Here is a 22,225-nt window from a genome sequence, read left to right as displayed (position 1 = left end):
GCGGAAGCGTCGTTTAAAAATCCCATCTGATCCCTAACGGAATCAATAAAACATAATGAATGTCTTAAAAGGTGTTACCAACAATATCATCACAATAGCCCAAATGAAATCCACAATCAACGTAAAAGACAACTGACATAATAATGGCCAAACGGCTGAATAAATATCTACGTAAGTAAATGCAACTATGGGTAACTAAAGCCATAATCCTTAAGCTCCACAAGTAGCTACCCATCTCACCATCTATCGATCAGCTTCAAGTCCTAACCTGAGGGCACAACATTTTTTCACAAAATACAAGTGTCAGCTTAAAAGCCGAGTAAGATAACAGGTTAGTACAAAACAAGGATTGCCAATTAAAATATTTTTCTAAAGAAATATATCTCACACATATATATAGGCACAATCACACAATTCCACGTTAACAACATCATAAGGATATTTAATCCTATAAAGTGCCTAGCAATCCTTATTATTCCACGTTACAACACAATTTCCACGTTATCCACGTATAGTTATGCCATTATAGTCAACAATAAAATATTTGTGTGTAGGCGGTCATAAGACCTTGAGGAACCTCACACCCGACATGATGGGTAACCTTTCGGGATCCATCGGCGTCGTTATGGATAGGCATAACCAAATCCATGAGCAAACCGTTTCCGCACATATGGTGGTCAATCACTCCACCCGGTATACTCTTTCCACGGTGATTGAGTCACACTGAAAGCATGTACATTGCCCCCGAGTGATCCACGTACACAAGAGTCCATTGGACTAATGTGGGTTAAGCTTAACACTTTTCCACGTTATGCTCGAGACTTAAACACACTATAAATTTCACGTTAACACACAATAATTCCTCGTTACATTATTAGGGCCCTTAACGTGCTTCGTGACATGACAACTTAAATAAGTCTAGTGTACTATGTGTACAGGCCAACAACAAACAACTATCACACAACAAACCATTTATCACAAGCATAAATACATAATCATGCATAAAATGTCCACAAGTAACCCCCCACAAACATCACATATCCAACATACGCATGAGATAGTTAAACATCATAAAAGGGGGAGTAATTATAAAATCTATGTTTTGTTGTGTTCCTCGTGTGTCAAAAGTAAGTTATCTTACCTTTTGCAGCTTCACAAACCACAAATAATAATAGTTTATCGAGCTTGTTATGTATTCTTAACAACCTATAAACGACAAATAATTAAAGAATAAATACTAGTGGTAAAGACTTCTTAAATCAAAACTAAAATGCATGTACTGCTGTTGCTCGAATAACATGAGACATCAGAAGGTAATACCATATCTCTATCCATTTGTTCGTATCGTACAAAGTAAGCAATAAAAACTTTACATTTCTTTACCCAGGTTGAACATATTTAAAAGACTCCAATTTACTAAAATGAATATAGTTTATGTGGGCTCATAAGCAAGACAATCTCTGACAATAAAACTAATAATTGACTCTATTTTCTTTTACCATAGAATTGATGGCTAAAAGACCACCATATTCAAAAACCACAAGTACTATATATTTAATATATACATTTCGATCAAGAGTATAAGAAAATAACATGGGACTACATATGTGATTCTTTTCTCATGTTACTGCACTTTGCACATGGCCACAAAATTACCTAGACACAACAATCCCAATCTTCTTATTTTATATATATAACATAATATGTATATGTATGCATGTATGTCACGTTTTATATATGTGGAAAAAGGACCAAAACACAATTCTTATCTTTACTTCTTGGTTGTTGTAAAAGACCAGACACCATGACCCTGTTCTCTTCATTGTTTCGGCCCCACCATCAAAAGAAGACAACAAAATTTATTTTATATATATTATATAATTTGATTGAATGAAATATGAAAAGCAATACGAGACAACACATCTGACTCTTTTCTTACTTTTGTGCAGGCCATCACCATAAAGGACACATTTGACTTATATAGTATAATATAGCATAACTAGTTTTTAAAATAGGTATAATAACTAAAAGGCAATGATTTTGAATTTGTTCTTACTTGATTGAATAGCTTCGGTTAAAGAAACCACAAATATATTGTGCTTTATTTCTTCTCCTCCGTAAGGGTATACGATAAGATGCTTCAATTTCTTTTTATCTATGAGTATGTGCTGCGCCTTCGACCCAAAACACAATTACTTCTCTAACTTTTCTTTCGATCGGCCAAACATAAAGATAGGGTTTCTTTTCGATTTACTTTGTTCTTTTTATACTATATGAATCAGGGGTAAATATGATACATATTTTCTTTTTCCTTTTCTTTTTAAGTTTTATTAAATTAACCATTAATACCCTTCTAATCTTATTAACTAACTAACAACTTCAAGTAACTTCATATAACGATCTCTAATAATTGTTCAACACTACATTTTATATTCAGCTATTGCCTAATCGAGAATACACACAACACAACAAGCATTTTGGTAAACATTTATCATTTTGTCACACTAAGTGGGATCACCTATCCCGTCCACCTAAAGACACACATTTTAAGCTGCTTTAATAACCACACATTTTAAGCCGCTTTAATAACCACGTAATAACTCACATAAAGCCACTTAACGATATGTCAACATTGACTAACGGTAAAAGTCAACTAAATTAATAAAAGAGTTTGGGATGTTACAATTACTCCCTAATTTTTACATGTCATCATCCAATAATTAGGAGGATTTTTAGGCTATTTTGTTAGAATGATTAATCATTTTTCAATTAGGATAATAATAAATCAACCTAATTGGTATGCCTAAAGATATGTCTAATAGTAAGATGATGATATGTGAAAAAATCAGGGAATAAGATTAAAAAAAAAAAAAATTAATAGAATCTAGATGTAAAATTTTTAAGACTTTTAAGTTAATTTTAAAGTACATAAGTTAAATTGATTAATATTTTCATTTGGGAAAACATGTTTCGTAATAATACATGGGTACAATGACTAGTTTAAAAGTAGAATCTACAACCCTTTCAGGCCATAGGGGTCCCACGAAACTAGTGGTTGACTTGTTGACTGTGGACCTTTTAACTACTCATTAATTATTGGATTGATGGTAACCAAGCTCATATTGTCACATATATAATCAAATCACTCATAATAGACGTAATAATAATAAAAATAATAGTAATAATAATAATGGTTATTCTCAGTGAAATTGACGAAGGATCTTCATCTGGTCATAATCATAATAATAAACGAAGATATGATGTATTTTTAAGTTTTAGAGGAACCGACACTCGTAATAACTTCACGGATCATCTCTACAATACCCTTGTGAATGATGACATATCTACCTTTTTGGATGACGAAGAGATCGAAACCGGAAAAGCTCTGAAACCTGAATTGGAAAATGCAATAAAGTCGGCAAGGGCTTCTATAGTCGTGTTGTCTGAAAATTACGCTACTTCCAGATGGTGTCTTGATGAACTTGTACTCATCCTTGAGCAACGTTGGGTCTCTGACCAGATTGTTATACCCATCTTCTATCATGTTGATCCAACCGATGTAAGGAAGCAACTAAACAGCTTCGGAGATGCTATCGCAGAGCACAGACGGACGAAGATGGAGGCCGAACCAAATGCAGAGAAAAGAGTTAAATGGGGTGAAAAGATTGATCAATGGATTAAAGCACTCACAGAGGTTGCTGGCTTGAAAGGGAAAAGTGTGAAGGGCAGGTAACACTTTTTAATCTTTGGTTTTGTTATTATTCCCTATATATATTTGGTTTTGTTCAATATTTCTTTTTTATTTATTGGAAAATGATATGCATACCTAATAATAGGCCTACCCACTACTACCAAAACACCAGCAATATGTAATTATATATTCTTCAAACTTTTGATGGAAAATTACATCAGTCATTAGCACATAATTCAATTCTCCATATATAGAAAAAAAAAGAAAAAGCCATAAAGATATGAAAAATAGGGATAAAACAATACTCTGTAAAAGAAGAAAAGAAAATACTTACAGTGTGGATGTAGGTCTGTGTGAGAAGGAATGGAGGTCCGTTGTTGAGAAGGAAACAATGATTATTGTACAGAAGTTAGAGAGCCCGCTTAATTTAGTACACTAATAGACGGGATTAATTTTTTTTGGCGCCCAATTAGTAGCAGGGTATAATTGTCAGATCAATGTCTAAAAGATAGAATTGGGTATATTTGTTATTTAGGTTTTTAGTTGGGGATATATGCAATTATCCCTTAAGCCTAATAGGCTAATACAACACTTTATCAAGTGCTCCATTAGCTAACGTCGCCTTAGGTGCGACACTTTCATCACAATATGCAACACTTTCAATTACAACACTTTTACACTCTAAGACAACACTTATAAGATTAAGTGCAAACACTTTTTATCCTATAATGCAACACTTATAAAATTAAGTGCATCACTTTTTATACTATAATGCAATACCTTGAATGATTATATAAATGCTTTTAACAATTAATTACAACAATTTTAATAAACAATGCAATACTTTGGTCTATTAATAATAATACAGAGAGTTACAATATTCAAAATGAAAAAACAGAAACTTGATGTGTCATTGACATTTTAATTAATACAAGAGTTATTATACTACTCCTTATAACATAATGTGCTTCTTTCGTTTAACACAATGTGAGTTGAGATCGCTCGAAATCTGCAACAGCAATGTCGGGTACATGTGCGAGATTTCAAAGTCCATCTCTGTTATTCATATGAGATACAATTCCAGCCCTCTACTAGAGACCTTCATGAAGGCCTGCAACATGTCTCTCTACAATAGACTACCAAGTACCAACTGTTTAAATGAACAAAAAAAAATGTTAGGAGGTTTAAAAATGGACAACTTGGGCAACGGGTCAAGATGAGTAAGCAGACTTGGAACATAGAATATCTTTCTTTTTTTTTTTAAATTATCATATTAGATATAATGCTACACACAATAATAGGGTAATGTTTCAAACCTTAACAATAATAGGGTAATGCAGTCATTACCCTCAATATCTCATCTTCGGAAACAGAAGTCATACAAGGGGGAAGTTCCTCTTTCTCCAATTCCTAAGAATTTCATGGGAGGAAATCACAAAAAAAAAAATTATTATTATATATCAGCATAATGTTTTGAAACAAAAAGATAAATGGATTATGAAATACCAGCTCAAGATCAGCATTGGCTAAATGTGGCCACAAAACCATTCTCAAATTTCTTACTACAAAAAGTAATATTAATTAGTGTAGACCAAGATTGTTAACTAGTAAGAACTTTCATACTAAATTAATTAAAAGAATGAATAGTACTCCGGATAGCTTCCTACCATCTTATAGCAATACAAGAAGCTTCTCTTTACATAAATTAACTTGCTCACTACTTTTATCAAAAGATAGAAGCAAGGAAGTTCTTTTTAGCAGTTTGCACAAAATAAGTGTTCTAAAAGACACTAGTCAGTGACTCAGTGTTAGATGCGAACGCCTAATGCTAAATTAGTTATGCATGAAATACTCATAGAAAAATGAAACAAGCAATCAAAATTTAGCAAATGACATATAGTTTTATCTTAATAAACAAGCAATGAAAAAATAATACTCCATATAACTATTAACGAGAAACTAAAATATAACCCTACACTACTACAAGTTATGACATTATGGGTCAAATAGGTTAAATTTCGCTAGAATATAAACAAGTAAAACAATTCTAAAGTGAGCCAGAGCATACTCAGAAGTCAGAAGTTTATAACCTCCTAAACTGCTTTATTCTAAGAAATAAAATAAATAATCATTTTAGCAATCATATCTATTATACGTATTATTTTCATAAGAGAATAACCACAGATGAGTAATTAATTTGTAGCATATTGGTTTGCTTTAAAATGTTTCATGCTTTGACCAGTTATTCAATGTTACCGACTAATAGAACTGCAAATAATAAAAGGAAAGAGCAACGTAAATCATACATTCATACCCTATAGCATAAAACAAAATCACCTACTTTGATCTTATGACATTTTGAAGCCTCCAAGGGGATTGACCGCTCACGAATCCCCTTTCTTACATTCACCCACTCATCTTCATCATGACTAAAACCAGAAAATCTTGCACAAACTTCCTGTTGCAGAAATAAAACATCTACATAAGATTCTTTGATGCATTCAGCTTCTTGTCTCATTTATTCAATGATTTACAATATGATATATATGTTGGAGCACCATTCAAGAAAACAACATTTTGTTGAAGATACATTCGAATTACAACACAAAATTACAAGTAAATTAAGTACTACTAAACAATACAAGAAAGCAAAATAAAGAAACAAAACAGAAACAGAAAGAAAGGCAAAAACGGGCTGAGGATATGGTTAAACCAAGGTCCCTTAAAACTGATTTCAGGCCACCCAAGTGAACCCGTCAGTTTCCCAGGGTACAACAGCCAAAGCAAATTGTACTGCCGGAGTTAACCACAACCCGGAATTATACCTTCAAGAACAAGTCTAAGTGAGGTGAAAGAGAAGGAGTTTGGTTGATGATCCAGATTGTTTGAGTGTTGGTGTTAGAGAATATGTTCTGATCAAAATGAACTTGATCATTTTATTAGAGGAACTAATGAAGTGGAAAACACATGTTAGCTTGCATGGTTAGCTAACAGGTGTGCAAAGTGCGCCACTAAAACGCCACTTAATCATTCTAGGCAAGTTGTATATACGCTAAGTAATCATTTTCTTCCAATGAAACTTGTAGTGACCCGAGCCCAGATCACAAAGAATTCTCACACATGCTTGTGACCCGATCCCAGATCCCGAGATGAATCACAAATTGGTTAATTTTCTGTCTCCAAATGGACAAAAAGGTATCCCAATACCAAAAATGCTTCTCATTGGCTAAGTCTAAAAAGTAGTCTACGCTTTTGGGATTGGATGTTGGTCTTCATTTGTAAACATAAATGGAAATTATATTTGCAAGTAAACTAAAAAAGTGTCAACGACCTTTTTTTTTTTTTGATAGCATATGGCCATAATGTAACAGCAAGTCAGTCATATGGCTTATGGCTTATGGCTAACGTAAATAACTAAGTAGATACATTGTTGTAAGGATCATCAACATCGATACATAAGTTGTTAAAACAAGATCTAATTGCAGTGATTACAATAAACCCTAAATCTTCAATATCAACTAAACCCCTAAATCAATAACCAATTGGCCAGGGCATAAGTATTAGGTCCAGAACTGTTTATGCCCTTGTAAAACTCTAACTCCCTTGCTGCCTAAATTTGTAACATGGTGAGAACTCAATAGGGGCAGTGGAACTAACGAATTTGAAAAGGACTTACCAAAAGATGATCTACAGGCAAGAAGTAAAGCTAGTTAAACGAAAGATGATCGATGTTGAGAAAAGTAATAGCCTGTTGTACTAACATGGAATATATATACAGCTATAAAACAAACCTCACACTACTTGACAATAACAAATCTCAGAACACCATCGAAAGCCCTAAAACAGATAGATAGGGAAAAAAGGCTGTCATATTGAATTAAAAAGACATATTGCAGATTTGCAGTTATATTCATAATGTGAGAATCTTACTTAACGTACAACTTGCTTAAAGTATTCTGATTTCTTGCAGTTGAAAACACACCTAAAAAACAAACAAAAAAATCAATACGAAATTAATGATGCTGATTATAAAAATAATATAATTTTTTTTAAAAAAAAGGATAAAATAAATGAACCGTTCTTTATCCATAATGCTCTGTTCTTGAACAAAATCTCCCACAGTTCTCAAATTTGGAAGTCAAATACGATAATAAACACACAAAAAACAAAACAAAAATCAAGGCGACATCAAAACAGGTAAAATGAAAAAAAGAAGTTGAATGATAATAATGATATTAAACATTAACAAAATCAAGAGGATAAAAACAACCTACCAAATAATATCATATCTCATATTATCTACACTATTAGCCTAAAAAAACATCATCCTCGAACTTTTGCCTGGCTATTTTCAAACGGTTGAAAAATAAAAGTTTTATAAGAAAATCATAAGAGAAATCAGATATGAGAAATATGAGAAGCATAGGGATAAGAAACCCATTTTGAATTTGGATTGAAGAGAGCTAAAGCACATACCACATTGTGTGTGGGAGTTTGTGCATATAGTCACGCTAGATCTATTCAAATTGGTGACAGACGTGTAAGTTTGATGCATTAAAACATTTGTACATGTGCTTGTTTAGTTTGTACGCATCTTTAAAGCAGCAAAATACCAAAACTGCCCCAAAGGTATGGTTATATAAGTAAGAAATAAGGGTAATTCAGTACATTCGCAACTAACTATTTTCTAACTATTTCTAAATTTGGGGAGGGAGATAATTATTATAGAGGAGTAGAGAAGTAGAGATAAATAAGAGTAAAAGATAAAACCTGGAAGTGCTAAAAGAGAATTCACATTGCTGAAAACAGAAAAACAAATTGCTAAAAACAAATTGCTGAAAACAGAAGGCAGAAAACAGATTGCTGAAAACACTCGAACTGAAAAACAGAATTCAAGCTACTGAAAAACAGACTTCAGCAAGCAGAATACAGAAAACAGAAGTCTAAAAACAGAAAACATAACGTCTACATGAAACTGAAAAACAGAATTGCAGATATTTATTTATGTTGCTTCTACTTCATAAAATATAAATTAAGATAGAAAATAAGATACAAATCATACCTAATTGATGTTTATGATGCTGCTGCTTGAAGTTGCTACTGCTGCTGCTTGAATCTTGATCCGATCGATTTTTATGAGAAATTAGGTTTGGGTGGTTGTTTTTTTTGGTGGGTTTTATTATTCATGGGTTTAATTGACATATGGGCTACTAAAAAGAAAAAGCAACCCATTTATTTTATTAAGTTAGGCCCAAAAAAGAAAAAAAAAATTACACCGAAATAATCACTAATTTCACCGAAATTTAGATAGTTGAATTTCGGTCAAAACCACCGAAAATTTCAGAAACGATATAAAAACCAAAATTTAAAACCGAAATTATGTCCTATCACCGAAATACCACCGAAATTTCACCGAAATTGATAACATAGTAAATAAATCACATGACCCCCATGAATTTTATGGTTAGGGCTAATGCAAGAATTTGAACTCCAAACCTTTCAATTAAAGGTGAGGTATCGAACCAATTCTTCTAAATCCATTTTTATTCAAGTGTTTAGTTTATTAAATATATAAGATAGGAAAATGATTAATCAACCTAACTTATGTGCCTAAAAATCAACCTATACTGATTTCTCCCATAAAAAGACAAAAATTGTTATTCGCGTCCATTTGATTTAATAAAGAAGATAATAATAATAGTAATACTGATTTTCAGATTTGATTGGTTATTGATAACTTTAAAAAGAAGTTTGAATAATAATCATGATGATGATGATGATGATAGCAATAAATACAAGAGTTTTGTTTTTCTCATTGTCATTTTCAGGAGAGAGCCAGATTTTATTGAAGAAATTGTTATTGAAATCCGTCAAAGATTAGGTGTATCCCTAAGTGGTACTTTGCCACTGCTTATCGGGAGGGACTGTGAGATTGAAGAAATCACCTCATGGTTGAGAGATGGCTCCTCCAGTCATACTGCTGACATTCTCACAGTCTTAGGGATGGGTGGGATTGGGAAGACATCTTTGGCCAAATATATCTTCCACTTGCACTCTGGTACATTTGACAGGAGCAGCTTTATTAATAATATTAATTCAAGATGTACCGGAACATTCAATGGATTGCTTGATGTACAAAAGCAAATTTACGATATCATCTCAAAACACAACAAGCTACTGGTTCATGATCCTCATGTATACACCTCTAAGATTGAGAAAGCATTAGGCCGTGTGAAGGTGTTTTTAGTTCTTGATGATATTGATACTCTCGACCAATTGGATGCGTTACTTGGAAACAAAGGATTTCATCCGGGTAGCAAAATCTTAATAACAACGAGGAACGCATCGTTGACAGAGAGGTGTGCATTATTCAAATCGGAAGTTGAACGCAAACATACAACACTCAAAGTTGAAGGCTTGTATGATGCTGCAGCAATGAAGCTATTACGTCTTCATGCATTCAATTGCAATGATACCAAAGAAGGTTATGGAGAGGTTATCAAAAAGCTTATGAAGTATTGTAAAGGACATCCATTGGCTATTGAAGTTCTTGGAAAGTCTCTATATAATCGAGATATAACTTATTGGGAAGAATGTGTAGAAACTTTAAAGAATGAACCTCGTTCTGATATAAGGACAGTCTTGCAAATGAGTTTCAATTCTTTGCCATCCTCTAATGATAAGGAATTGTTTAAGCATATTGCTTGTTTTTTTGTTGGAATAGATCGAGAGATTAGCGAAAAAATACTAAAGGCATGTAATATAAATGCAAAATCCGGAATCACAAATCTCATCGAGAGATGCCTTCTTAGTGTTGATCAAGAGAATAGGAGCTTGATGATGCATCAACTACTTGAAGAGATGGGAAAGGCTATAATACGTGAAGAATCACCCGATGAACCAGGAAAGCGCAGTCGATTGTGGTGTCACGATGAGTCATTCAGAGTCTTAAAAAGGAAAAAGGTAAGAAAAGGAAGTTTATTTACCATGTTTATTGTCTTAGTTATTTGTAATATTTTTAATTTCTATTAATTTGTATTCTCTTTCTTATTAGGGTACTGAAAAGCTTAAAGGCCTTGTCTTTGACAAGAGAATGCTTGAGAAAGAGAAGTTTTGTGATCTGAAAACAGATGCCTTCAGAAATATGGATAATTTAATGATACTACATCTTAACTATGTGCAACTCAGTGGGTCTTATAAGAATTTTCCAAAAAATCTACGATGGCTGCGTTTGCATGGGTTCCCTGAGAAGTCTATACCTTTGGACATACCAATGGAGAAGCTGGTTGTTCTCGACATTTCATACAGCTATATCAAATCATTTGGCCCGTGCAGTACTAGCTGTAACCCTCAACCACTTCAGGGCGGGCAAAAGGTAAAATTTGTCATTTGTTAGTAGGGAATGATCAGAATATAAGGTTGTCCGAATAAATGATTGATTGGGCCCCCATGTTTTATGGATTAAAAATATTAATACGTGTGTATTTCACACATAAGCTTAGATACTGGACAACCTTATATTCATTTTTCCCTAAATATATATTAAGTATATTAAGTCTAATCATTCGCATATAAACATAATTAATATTAAATATGACTTCATATGTTCATGTTTAAATTTTTTGGTTGACATATACTATCTATATATGAAGATATCAAACTATCAAGTCACAAAAGATTCTAATGATTATTTAAAATCAAATGGTTCTAACATAAATCTTTTCTTATATACTATATGGGAAATAATATAGCTTCCTAAAACTCCTCCTAATATCGTAACTATTTGACAAGTGTATTCTACTCATTTTTTGTCCTAAACTCATCCTTTGATTTCACCAAACGTCACAATCCTATTGATACGGGGACTTTTAGAAGATTATTTGAGGAGAGTTAATCATTTCACATACTATATATATATATATATATAGAGAGAGAGTTTCCTTATTTTGTGAACCATTTTTTTTAAGGACCAGGAGAACTCTTAAATTATATATTTGTTCACATGTTTTTTTTGTTGATCTACATGTGAAATGATATAAAAATGTATGTTGTAGAAGAAATTTTTTTAAGAAACTTTCAAATTAGCCTTTTGTGAACTTGTGATAGAATTTGTTCACGTTTTTTGTTCACATGTGACAAACGGCTATATATAAGGTTTTGAAAAAACGTTTCTTTTGCAACATATGTTTTTATAACGTTTCACATGTGAATGAACAAAAAAAAAACATGTGTTCCAACATGAAATTTAGGAGTTCTCATAGTTCTTATAAAAAAATGGGTTCTCAAAATAAGGGTCCCTATGTGTGTGTGTGTATATATATATATATATATATAGGAAAAAGCTTATGTGAGAACCATTTGAATTGAAGGAATCATGAGAACCTCTAAATCAAAACTTTTCATATATGTATGTATATGTGAACAAATTCGTTTACAAATGAACACATCTCTAATTATGTTTATATGTGAACATGTCTCACATTGACCTTACCCTATATATATATATATATACTCCAGTAAAAACATTCTTAAAATAAAAACGGTGAGAACACTTAAAAACTACATTTTGATGCATTAAAAGTCCATAAAACTAACCACATGTAATCATGGCAATATTCGTGCATATGTGATCAAGAATCCAAATCTCCACATAATTGTATAACGGATGATAATCCATGCCTCCACACAATTATAAACCTCAAAATTACACATAAGTTATTCAGAAAACAATCAAAAAACAATTTTCATGTAAAGAATAATCATCGGTTGGGTTAGATTTGAAAAGTTCTCAAAGGTTCTCCCAAAAAAAGGGTTCTCAAAATAACTTTTCACTATATATATATATATATATATAGAGTTTCCTTAGTTTGAGAACCATTTTTTTTGTAAGAACCATGAGAACTCTTAGATAATATATTTATTCACATGTTTTTTTTGTTCATTCACATGTGAAATGATATAAAAGGTATATTGTAGAAGAAACTTTTTATGAAACCTTCAAAGTAGCCTTTTATGAACTTGTGAATGAATTTGTTTACATTTTCTGTTCACATGTGACAAACGGCTATATGTAAGGTTTTGAAAAAAAATTTCTTCAGCAACATATATTTTTATAACGTTTCACGTATGAATGAACAAAAAAAACATGTGATCCAATATAAATATTAGGAGTTCTCACGGTTTTTACAAAAAAATGGGTTCTCAAAATAAGGGTCCCCTATATATATAAATTGGGTGAAATACCCTTCACATTCTAATTTTCTAATGTATAATGAATAAATAATTAGTTTTCCATGTTTTTTATGGATTAAAAATATTAACATGTGAAAGGGTTTTCAAGCAACTTGGGTGTGTAACAGCATCACCTTCACTTCCCCATATATATATAAAATAAAAATCAAACAAAAACCATTTAAAAAGTAGAAAGCATTCTCAACCATCCACGGGTTTTATTATCTTTTTTCCTTTTTTTTTTCTCATATTTTTTCTAATCTTTTTTATTATAATAATTCCTAATTTTTTTTCTTTATTTTTGTTCTTGGTTATTACTAATTAGTATATATTTGAATATTGTTATTATTATTTTTATTAATAATAATAATTATTATTATTATAATATTGTTTTAATATTCTAAGTAAAGAGATTTACTCTTGCACAACAAACATGTTATTTTTTATATTATGAATGATTTTTTATTCTTGATCTATTTTTGTCATTATTATCATTATTATTAATATTTTGTTATAATATTTTAAGTTGGTTGATTTGGGGGTTAAAGAATTATATTTCATTACAAGCATTGTTATGTTTTAATTTATATTTTTTGCTATTTTTATTAAGTATGGGGGTAATAAGTTAATTAGTATGATTGAGGGTTGTTTTGTAAGTTGATTGCTTATATTATTGGATTGAATTACGGTGGTATAACCATCCAAGATTTAAAGAATTTCCTATTCTCTTTAGCTTCTCTTTCTTTCTCGTATCTTGCCCTATCAAGGGTATCAGAGCACCCTCGATCCTTTTCGGATTCCCATTCGATCAACCATGACTACTACTCGCAATCAAGATGTGGAGAGCACCCTCAAGGTCCACGGCAAGGCTATCAAGGATCTGCAGGCAGCCCTAGCAACGTTGATGCAGCAACAGGAACAGTCAATGAAGCTACAGGTAGAGATCTTTCAGGCGTTCAAGGATCAATCAAAAGGCGGGGGTTCAAGTGGCAACGGATCAGGTACTTCCGGCAGTGGCGGGGGCGGGGGAAGCTTTTCCAGTGAGGTCGAGTCCCGAGGGGGGACACGTCCTATACGAATAGGTAAGGTGGAATTCTCACGTTTTTCCGGGGAGGGCATGGAGGCATGGGTTTACCATTGCGAGCACTTTTTAAGCATCGATGAAACACCAGATAACCTGAAGTTGAAATATGCTATCATTCACCTCGGAGGGGAAGCCATTCAATGGCTAAGGGCATTTATGCAGACACGCGGGGCAGCTGTAGCTGAGATTTCATGGAACGACTATGTTCGATCCATCAAAACCCGTTTCTCCAATGCTATGTTTGAGGACTCATTGGAAGAATTGGCTTCACTTAATCAAACAGGTTCCCTTCATGAACTCAACACCAGTTTTGACTCCTTGCTGAACAAGGTTACCCTAAGTGAGTCACAAGTTGTTAGCCTTTATTTCAAAGCCCTTAAACCAGAAATTAAGGGTTCGGTGAAAATGTTTAAGCCTCAAACACTACATGAGGCGTATGGGTTAGCAAGAATTCAAGATATCAACAACTAGAGCCTGGTGAATAAACTTAAGGCAGCTGAGGACGGCTCACAACAGGTCGTGAGTGGGAATGAACATGCCAAAATAACACCGCCGATTAATGCTTCAAAACTTCCCTTGTTGCTAAGTCCAACAACCGAGCCATCGGCTTCTAAACCAGGAACTCTTACCAAGCCATCGACTTCTAAACCAGGAACTCTTACCTCAAGGCGTTTGACGAGTGATGAACTCGAGTTAAAAAGGCAAAAGGAGAATGTTTCTGGTGTACTGAAAAGTTCGTCCCATGCCACAAGTGTAAGAAAAAACAGCTTTACATACTTGAGGTGGCAGATGATGAGAAACAAACAACTGAAGATGAAGACAAGGGTCCTTGATTCACTTTTTGAGGGCAAAAAGTGGGTTAAGGGGGAAGTATTGTTACGTTTTAATTTATATTTTTTGCAATTTTTATTAAGTATGGGGGTAATAAGTAGGGATGGCAATGGACAAGAAAAAAACGGTCAGCCGCGGATATCCATCCGTCATGGATAGGTTATTTCAAAAAGAAATTTACCGTGCATACATAACGGATATCAATATGTACCCGTTTGCGGATCACGGATGGCTAATGGATATATCATATCCGTCATGGATATATCCGTTTAGCGAACCCGTCATACCCATAACTATTATATATTTATTATAGTTGAAGCAACTTCATAATGATCCTTTTATTGACATAACTTGATAGTAATGCTTTTATTGACCGGATGTCGTTGATCTTAGTGGCTAAAGAGATCAACTCAAGTGCCACCCGGAAGTTGGAACATTAGTAGTTTTATTGAGTTCATTTCTTTTAAAAAAAAATCTAGTGATGGACTGACTCTTTTTCTTGGAGATTTATTGTTTTGTCTTATTTTTTTTCCCCTTGTTTTTATTAATAGCATATGAACAGTTGTGTAATGGTTGTTTTTTGTTTAGTATGCATGTCTTTTACTGTGATGGATACTATTAGATTTATAATGAAAACCATGGATCTATCCGCGAGCTTGTATACCCGCGGATAATGGACATGGATTAAATATTTAATCCGTTTGCAGATATCCGCGAATTGGCGGATAAAAAAAACCCCGCGTGGATGGTAATGGGAAAAGGATATCCGCATCCGTTACCGGCGAGTGCCATCCCTAGTAATAAGTAAATTAGTATGATTGAGGGTTGTTTTGTAAGTTGATTGCCTATATTATTGGAATGAATTACGGTGGTATAACCATCCAAGATTTGAAGAATTTTCTATTCTCTTTAGCTTCTCCCTCGTTCTCGGATCTTGCCCTATCAAGTATCAAGCATCAAGCATGTTGCTTTTCATATTCCGAATGATTTTTTACCTTATAAAATTTTAGGTTATATTTAGATTTAGGCCGATGTATTTAGTTTTTGTATTTTGCTTTTTTTAATTATATGTTTTAAATTTGTTACCACTGGTTAGACATAAAGGCTACCGCCAAAGACACATTGGCTATTACTGACCTCATGGTATAAAACAAATAATTTTTATTTTTATATATTATAGATGACACCATGTTGTAAATTATAACTTCCACCATAAGTAAAAATGAAGGCGTAAATAAATAATTGTGGTATCAATAAGTTTAATAATACCTTTAATATAAGAGTTTTAATTATTTAAAAGAATTTAAATCTATGTATTGATTGATTAAACGATGTATTTGTGCTATCTAAAAAGTAGGTTTGTGATATAGATTTAAAAAGACATGCGTCCTTTAGATAAAACGCTACGTGTCGATCAAATGATGTCATTATTTTAGTATATTGGTAGATGGAATTCTAACCATCCTAACTCACACCTTCAATTGAGCAGGTGATTGGATCGTGTACAAAAGGCAAAAGAATCCTTCCATCATTGAAGATTCTTGATCTAAGTTTCTGTGAACAACTTCATAAACTCTGCGGCTTTTACGAACTACCTACACTTGAGAGGTTAATAGTTAGAAATTGCATACGTTTGGTTGATATTTGTGAATCTCTTGAGGAATGTGTTGAACTAGTCCACATCGATCTTAGTTATTGCGTAAAGCTAGAAAAGCTTCCAACAACAATACACAAGCTGAAGAAGGATTGCAAGCTATTGCTAGATGGTTGCAATACTGGCGAGTCTATTCTGCGACAATTGGTTCCCTCTGGGATGAGGATTTCATTCCCGAGCTCGTTAGTAAGTTTATCACTTGCAGATAATAATTTGTCGAATGAATCCTTTCCGGTGGACATGAGTTGCCTATCCAGGTTAAAGTATCTGTGTTTAGATAAAAATCCTATTGTTTCTATGCCTAATTGTGTAAGAAGCCTTTGTAGTCTAGAGGAACTTAGTATGTCGGAGTGTAAAACTCTCATGTCAATCGAGCATCCTCCATGTGCACTAAAACGGTTGAAAGTTTGGACACCTGTTGTAAGTTCTGTTAAGCCTTTGTTACAGAGAATTTTATTTGATCCAGATATGTCTCCGGTCAGCATAGATTTACTATCAAATTCATTCCGAGCTTGGTCATATGAAATAGAAGGGATGGTGAAAATCCAACCACTGGAAGGTGTTGAGGAAAAGCTATTATCTAGTTTGGGCTGGACTAAGTTATTAGACTTACTTGATATAAGGCAAGCTGTAACTTACTGTGACTGGAGAGGAACAGAGCAATCTCAAATCCAGGTATTGTCTAGTTAATTAACTATGTTTGTTTGTCGTTTGTGTTGATTAATTAATAAATTAGGCTAATAATAATTGATTGCAACTAATTAATTTGATGGATAGAGCAGATGTATTATGAATTTGGAATATTCAGCATAATTTATGGAGGGCAATCAGGGATGATGATGCCAGATTGGATTAGCTGGAGTATAAGCAGCTAGAAGACACCAATATCATTTACAATCCCTTCATCTCCAAACAAGCTGCTCAGAGGTCTCAATTTTTGCTACGTGCTGAGGAAGAGTTGCTTCCCACGCGCAATCACGGATGGATTACTTGAAATGCCAACAATCAAAATAAGTAATAAAACAAAAAACCGCACCTGGATATACATCCATTGTATTGAGGTTATCGATGTAGGCGGAGAGTGGTTAACATTTCTAAGCCACTGGATGTTTGGCATGAATGAAATGGAAGCCGGTGACAGTATCATTATTACCTTGGAAGGAGAAGATATATACGATGAAGATGATAATGGTAGCATGCAAGATGACGATTACGCAAATGAATTTACAAAGAATTGTGGGGTGGGGTTTATGTATCAAGATGAAAAAGAAGAAGATGCGTTAAAATATTACAAGTCATGGAATCACATCATTGGTGGTGATCTTTCTTCTTTTCAAACAACAACCGGAGAATACTTTCTATATCAACGTGAATTTAGACGAGACTCTAACATGTACCCACCGACTTACAGGGCAAAATACGCCTCCTTAAAATACAAAGGTACGTGTCATTATATCTCTGTGTGTGTATATATATATATATATATATATTACATTATAAAGCATTTGTTCCTTCTATTTTTTCAACTTTAAGTGAAAACCCCAAAATATCTCTGTCACTTATTCATAATATCATTAGAAGAAATCTTAACCACTCATTTTTCCCTCTGTCCTCAAATCTCAACCACTCATTTTTCTCTCTCCTCCATAAATCATTTTATTCCTCTAATTCATTCAAAATCTTTTATCTCAAAAATCATACATCGATAAATTATAAAAATTATGTTTATTTAAAATTTCATGCTCTTTCATAAGAGATGTCATTCGATATACTTTCGACGAATTTTTAAATCTGAGGGCGGAGCCCGTACGGCTAAGGAATTTGGCTATCACACTCTATGACCTATCACCTCCTATGACCTATCACCTCCTATGACCAATCACACTCTATGACCTATCACCCCCACCGTCACACCGCCGCAACGCGCGGGTACTTTCCCTCGTACTATATTATAAAGTAAATACTAAATAGTCCCTGTCTAAAATTTCAAGTTTCAACATTTACTTCCCCAAAATGCCCCTCCTATCTATTCTATATTTACCTAAAATAACTATAATACCCTTTCTCTTTCCTCAAATCTCAATCATTCATTTTTCTCTCTCTCCTGCATAAATCATTTTATTTATACTATATTATAAAACAAATAGCTACTGTCTAAAATTTTAAGTTTAAACATTTACTTCCCCAAAATATCTCTCCTATCTTTTCTATATTTACCTAAAATAACTATTATACCTTTTATCTCTCCTCAAATCTCAAGCACTAATTTTTTTCTCTTCTCCATAAATTATTTTATTTATACTATATTATAAAGCAAATAGTCATTGTCTAAAATTTTAAGTTTAAGCATTTACTTCCTCAAAATGTCCCTCCTATCTATTATATATTTACCTAAAATAACTATAATACCCTTTATCTCTCCTCAAATCTCAACCACTCATTTTTTCTCTCTTTCATAAATCATTTTATTCTTCTAATTCATTTAAAATCTTTTATCTTAAAAACCGTACATCGATATGGTTGTTTTTAAAATTTCATGTTTTTTCGTTAGAGAGGTCATTTGATATACTTTCGACGAATTTATAAATCCGGGGGCGGAACCCGTCAGGTAGATCACCCCGTCACCGCCACCGCCACCGCCATTACATCGACATCACCGCCGCAACACGCGGGTACCTTTTTCTTATTAAAAAAAGTGAAAATACGGGTTTGGTTGCATTATATGATATATGATAAAAATTTTATTACAATTGCAAGTAGAAAACGTTCACCACTTATGGCCCAATGCCCCGCCCATTTACTTTTTACTCGACCATTATATACGGTATAATTTTTTGTTAAAAACTTTATGTTCTTAAGTTTTTTTATAATTTTTTTTATTATATATGCTTTTGTTACGTTTTTAACACTTTAAAACACATTTTTCAAATACTTTTACTAAATGAATAAGGTTAAATTTACGGTTCCTATTCGTGAAGTCATTTTAATTCATTTAATTTGTAAAGTTATACGTTTCATTTTTCTTTACTTTTTATACAATAATTATGAATTGTCTATACTTAACATGGGTTTCATTTTATTTTATTTTTCGCATATAGTTGTAGATGTTATTATGTTTTCATTTGTTTTTTATTTTCATTACGGGATTTCGGTTTTAGTTTGTTTTGGGTTATACTTTTAAATAAAGCAACTATACGTTTTATTTTATTTTTTATTGTTATTATGCATTTTTTTTGTCTATTATATATATATATATATATAGGAAGAGAATATGAGGCTGTTAGACACTTAAATTGGGTGAAAAACTCCTCACATACTTTTTTTTAGGGGGGGGGGGGGGGGGGGGCAAGCATTTATTCAAAATAATAAAGTATTGGTATGTGAGGGGTTTTTCACCCAAATTGGGTGTATAACAGCCTCATACTCACTTTTCTCTATTATATATATAGGTTTTAGGTAAAATAAAACAAGAATTAAAGTAAAACAATAGGTTTCTTTTCACTGAAGATCACCGTGCATCAATTGTTTCGTGAATCTTCGTGCATCAATTTAACCATGATCTAAAGGTCAAAATCTTGTCTTATTTGTTTTACTTTAATACTTATTTTACAATAACCAACCCTATATATATATATATGTTATTTTTGTTTTGACTAAATAGTAAGTCAATACATCATTGTTATTCATGTGTTATTAAATGTACCACGGTAAGCTTGTATTACACATACACAAAAAAAAAAAAAACACTAACAGTTTAGGCGATATGGCTAAGTTATCATATCGATTACACAACAGTTACAATTGTGCATCAAACGACCACCTAAAACCCAAGGAACAACACACTCCATGTCTCATCTAGACGTTATATAACCCACATAACAAGCTATACATAAAACATCTAGACACAAACACAGCTATAGATTACACATTAATAATGGAGGAAGATTAGAACTTGCAAGAGCTTGCTCGACACCACTTGTCTTCTTGTAATGAAAAGTGAGCAATTTTAGACGGACAACAGCAAATATGTCATTGCTAACTTGATCCACATACCTCCTCTTTTGTTTAAATCCTTGCATTCCGCTCTTGCCAAATGAGAATAATGTTTATCATAATAAAAAGGCACAATATATTGTATACTTGTTTATTGTCTTTTACTATTTATAAATGAATTGTACAAAGTAAAAGATAATAAAAACACTGACAACATATTGTGCCTTTTTATCATAATTGCAAAATGTTACTGTGTTTTTATTTTCGTTCTGGGTTGTCTGTTTTAGTTAGGTTTTTTTTTTTATTTTGGGTTATACTTTTAAATAGGACCGATAGGACTACACTTGTCTGTTACTTAGATAACAATATTTTGCTTCATTAACTAATAATTACTATATACTAATGTATTATTTTTCTTTTCTTCTTAATCTAATTACTATATACTAATGTATTATTACTGGCTTTTCTTTTCTTCTTAATCTATTATTCATCAGAAGAGACCGTTCCATTTAGAGCTTTCTCAAGTCCTAAGATTCCTCCCAAGGGTGCAAAGCGTCAACGATTGTCGGCTTGAATTAACGAGCGTCTCTATAGCGACACCATTGGCAGGTTTTTGTCGGTTGACATGCGTAACTGTTCCCTTTGGTAGAGTTAAGCTCATAAAAACCACCAAGATTTGTGATTGATTCTATTTTTTCTTGGAAATGCAAAATAACATTTGAACGGCTGACTAACACAATAGCCATATGCCAATTTTCTCCTTGGAGATTCTATGTTCTTGAGTTTTATATTGGGAAGAAGGGAAAGGAATGAAAAGGATTCTTAAAGAAATTGTATTCTTGAAATTTATTTAAAGAAGGAAGAAAAAATTAAAGAAAGGAAAAGAAATAGAATGACCGATTTTTTGTAAAAAAATTCCTTTCTGGATGATTTAGAAGAAAAGAAAATACACTCTTTTTCTACTATATAAATTTATGGAATAATTGCACCAAAATATATGTAACTAAAACTAAAAAGTTATAGTGTGCGCGAACTATCAGAATCTCTATTGTATACACGAACTTAGTAAAAATGTTCAAATCATGTAACATGGTACATGTAGCACCTCATATGAGCTGACACGTGCAAGTTTTTAATTGATTGGTCATAGTTAATTACATGTTTTGAACATTTTTACTAAGTTCGTGTATACAATAGAGGTTCTGATAGTTTGTATATACTGTAACTTTTCAATTTTAGTTATCTACATTTTGACAAACTTATCCTTAAATTCAACCATCACCCGTTAGACTCATCGGGTTCTTAGGTCCAAGATTTGGAAGCAAAGGATAGTCATTTAGGGGGTGTTTGTCATTGCTTTTTTAGGTTGATTTTTTTATTATTGTGTTTTGAAATCATAAAAAATAAGTGTTTGATAAAAAAATGTTAAAAATCAATTTTTCAGGTTTTTGGGACATCAAAACACAGTAATCCAGAAATAGCTCCCCTCAACTTATTATATTTGTTTTTGCGCCATTTATTTTACCCTAATACCCTTTTATATTCACCGTCTCCCACACTCTTCAAGTTTCCACAATTTCTCATTAGCCAATTCATTCAACAGCTTCATGTTTCCAACATATCAAGGTAATGGATTCAATAATTATTTTATATTATCCTTCAACTTATCTATTTAAAGATTATAAAAACAAAAATTTGGGAATTATTGTATTACTCCGTCATGTTGATTGCTAATCTTTGG

At 32.7% G+C, this 22,225-nt stretch overlaps 1 protein-coding gene and 1 long non-coding RNA gene across 4 annotated transcripts; one reads left to right on the top strand and one right to left on the bottom strand.

The window, feature by feature from the left end:
* Positions 1-3,159: 3,159 nt before the first annotated feature.
* On the top strand, positions 3,160-21,244 carry LOC122580822 (disease resistance protein RPV1-like). The gene is made up of 6 exons (XM_043752980.1): positions 3,160-3,729; positions 9,520-10,654; positions 10,746-11,066; positions 16,327-17,166; positions 17,274-17,931; positions 20,979-21,244. The coding sequence occupies exons 1-5, from the start codon at positions 3,191-3,193 to the stop codon at positions 17,364-17,366; spliced, it is 2,928 nt and encodes a 975-aa protein (XP_043608915.1). The 5' UTR covers positions 3,160-3,190; the 3' UTR covers positions 17,367-17,931; positions 20,979-21,244.
* On the bottom strand, positions 4,515-8,795 carry LOC122580823. 3 transcript variants are annotated; one of them, XR_006320887.1, is made up of 6 exons: positions 8,754-8,795; positions 7,622-7,673; positions 6,033-6,149; positions 5,198-5,253; positions 5,008-5,101; positions 4,515-4,841 (listed from the first exon to the last, which is right to left on the bottom strand). It is a non-coding gene; the product is annotated as an uncharacterized LOC122580823 (long non-coding RNA). The 3 variants fall into 3 exon arrangements; XR_006320886.1 differs by lacking the exon at positions 8,754-8,795 and adding an exon at positions 7,768-8,013; XR_006320888.1 differs by lacking the exon at positions 8,754-8,795 and having other exon boundaries at positions 6,033-6,145; positions 7,622-8,012.
* Positions 21,245-22,225: the final 981 nt, after the last annotated feature.

This window comes from Erigeron canadensis, chromosome 9 (assembly GCF_010389155.1).
Source record: "Erigeron canadensis isolate Cc75 chromosome 9, C_canadensis_v1, whole genome shotgun sequence".
In the NCBI taxonomy this organism is placed as follows: Eukaryota; Viridiplantae; Streptophyta; class Magnoliopsida; order Asterales; family Asteraceae; genus Erigeron; species Erigeron canadensis.
Note: the sequence above shows the minus strand (reverse complement) of the source record. Positions and strands in the feature narration are given on the sequence as shown.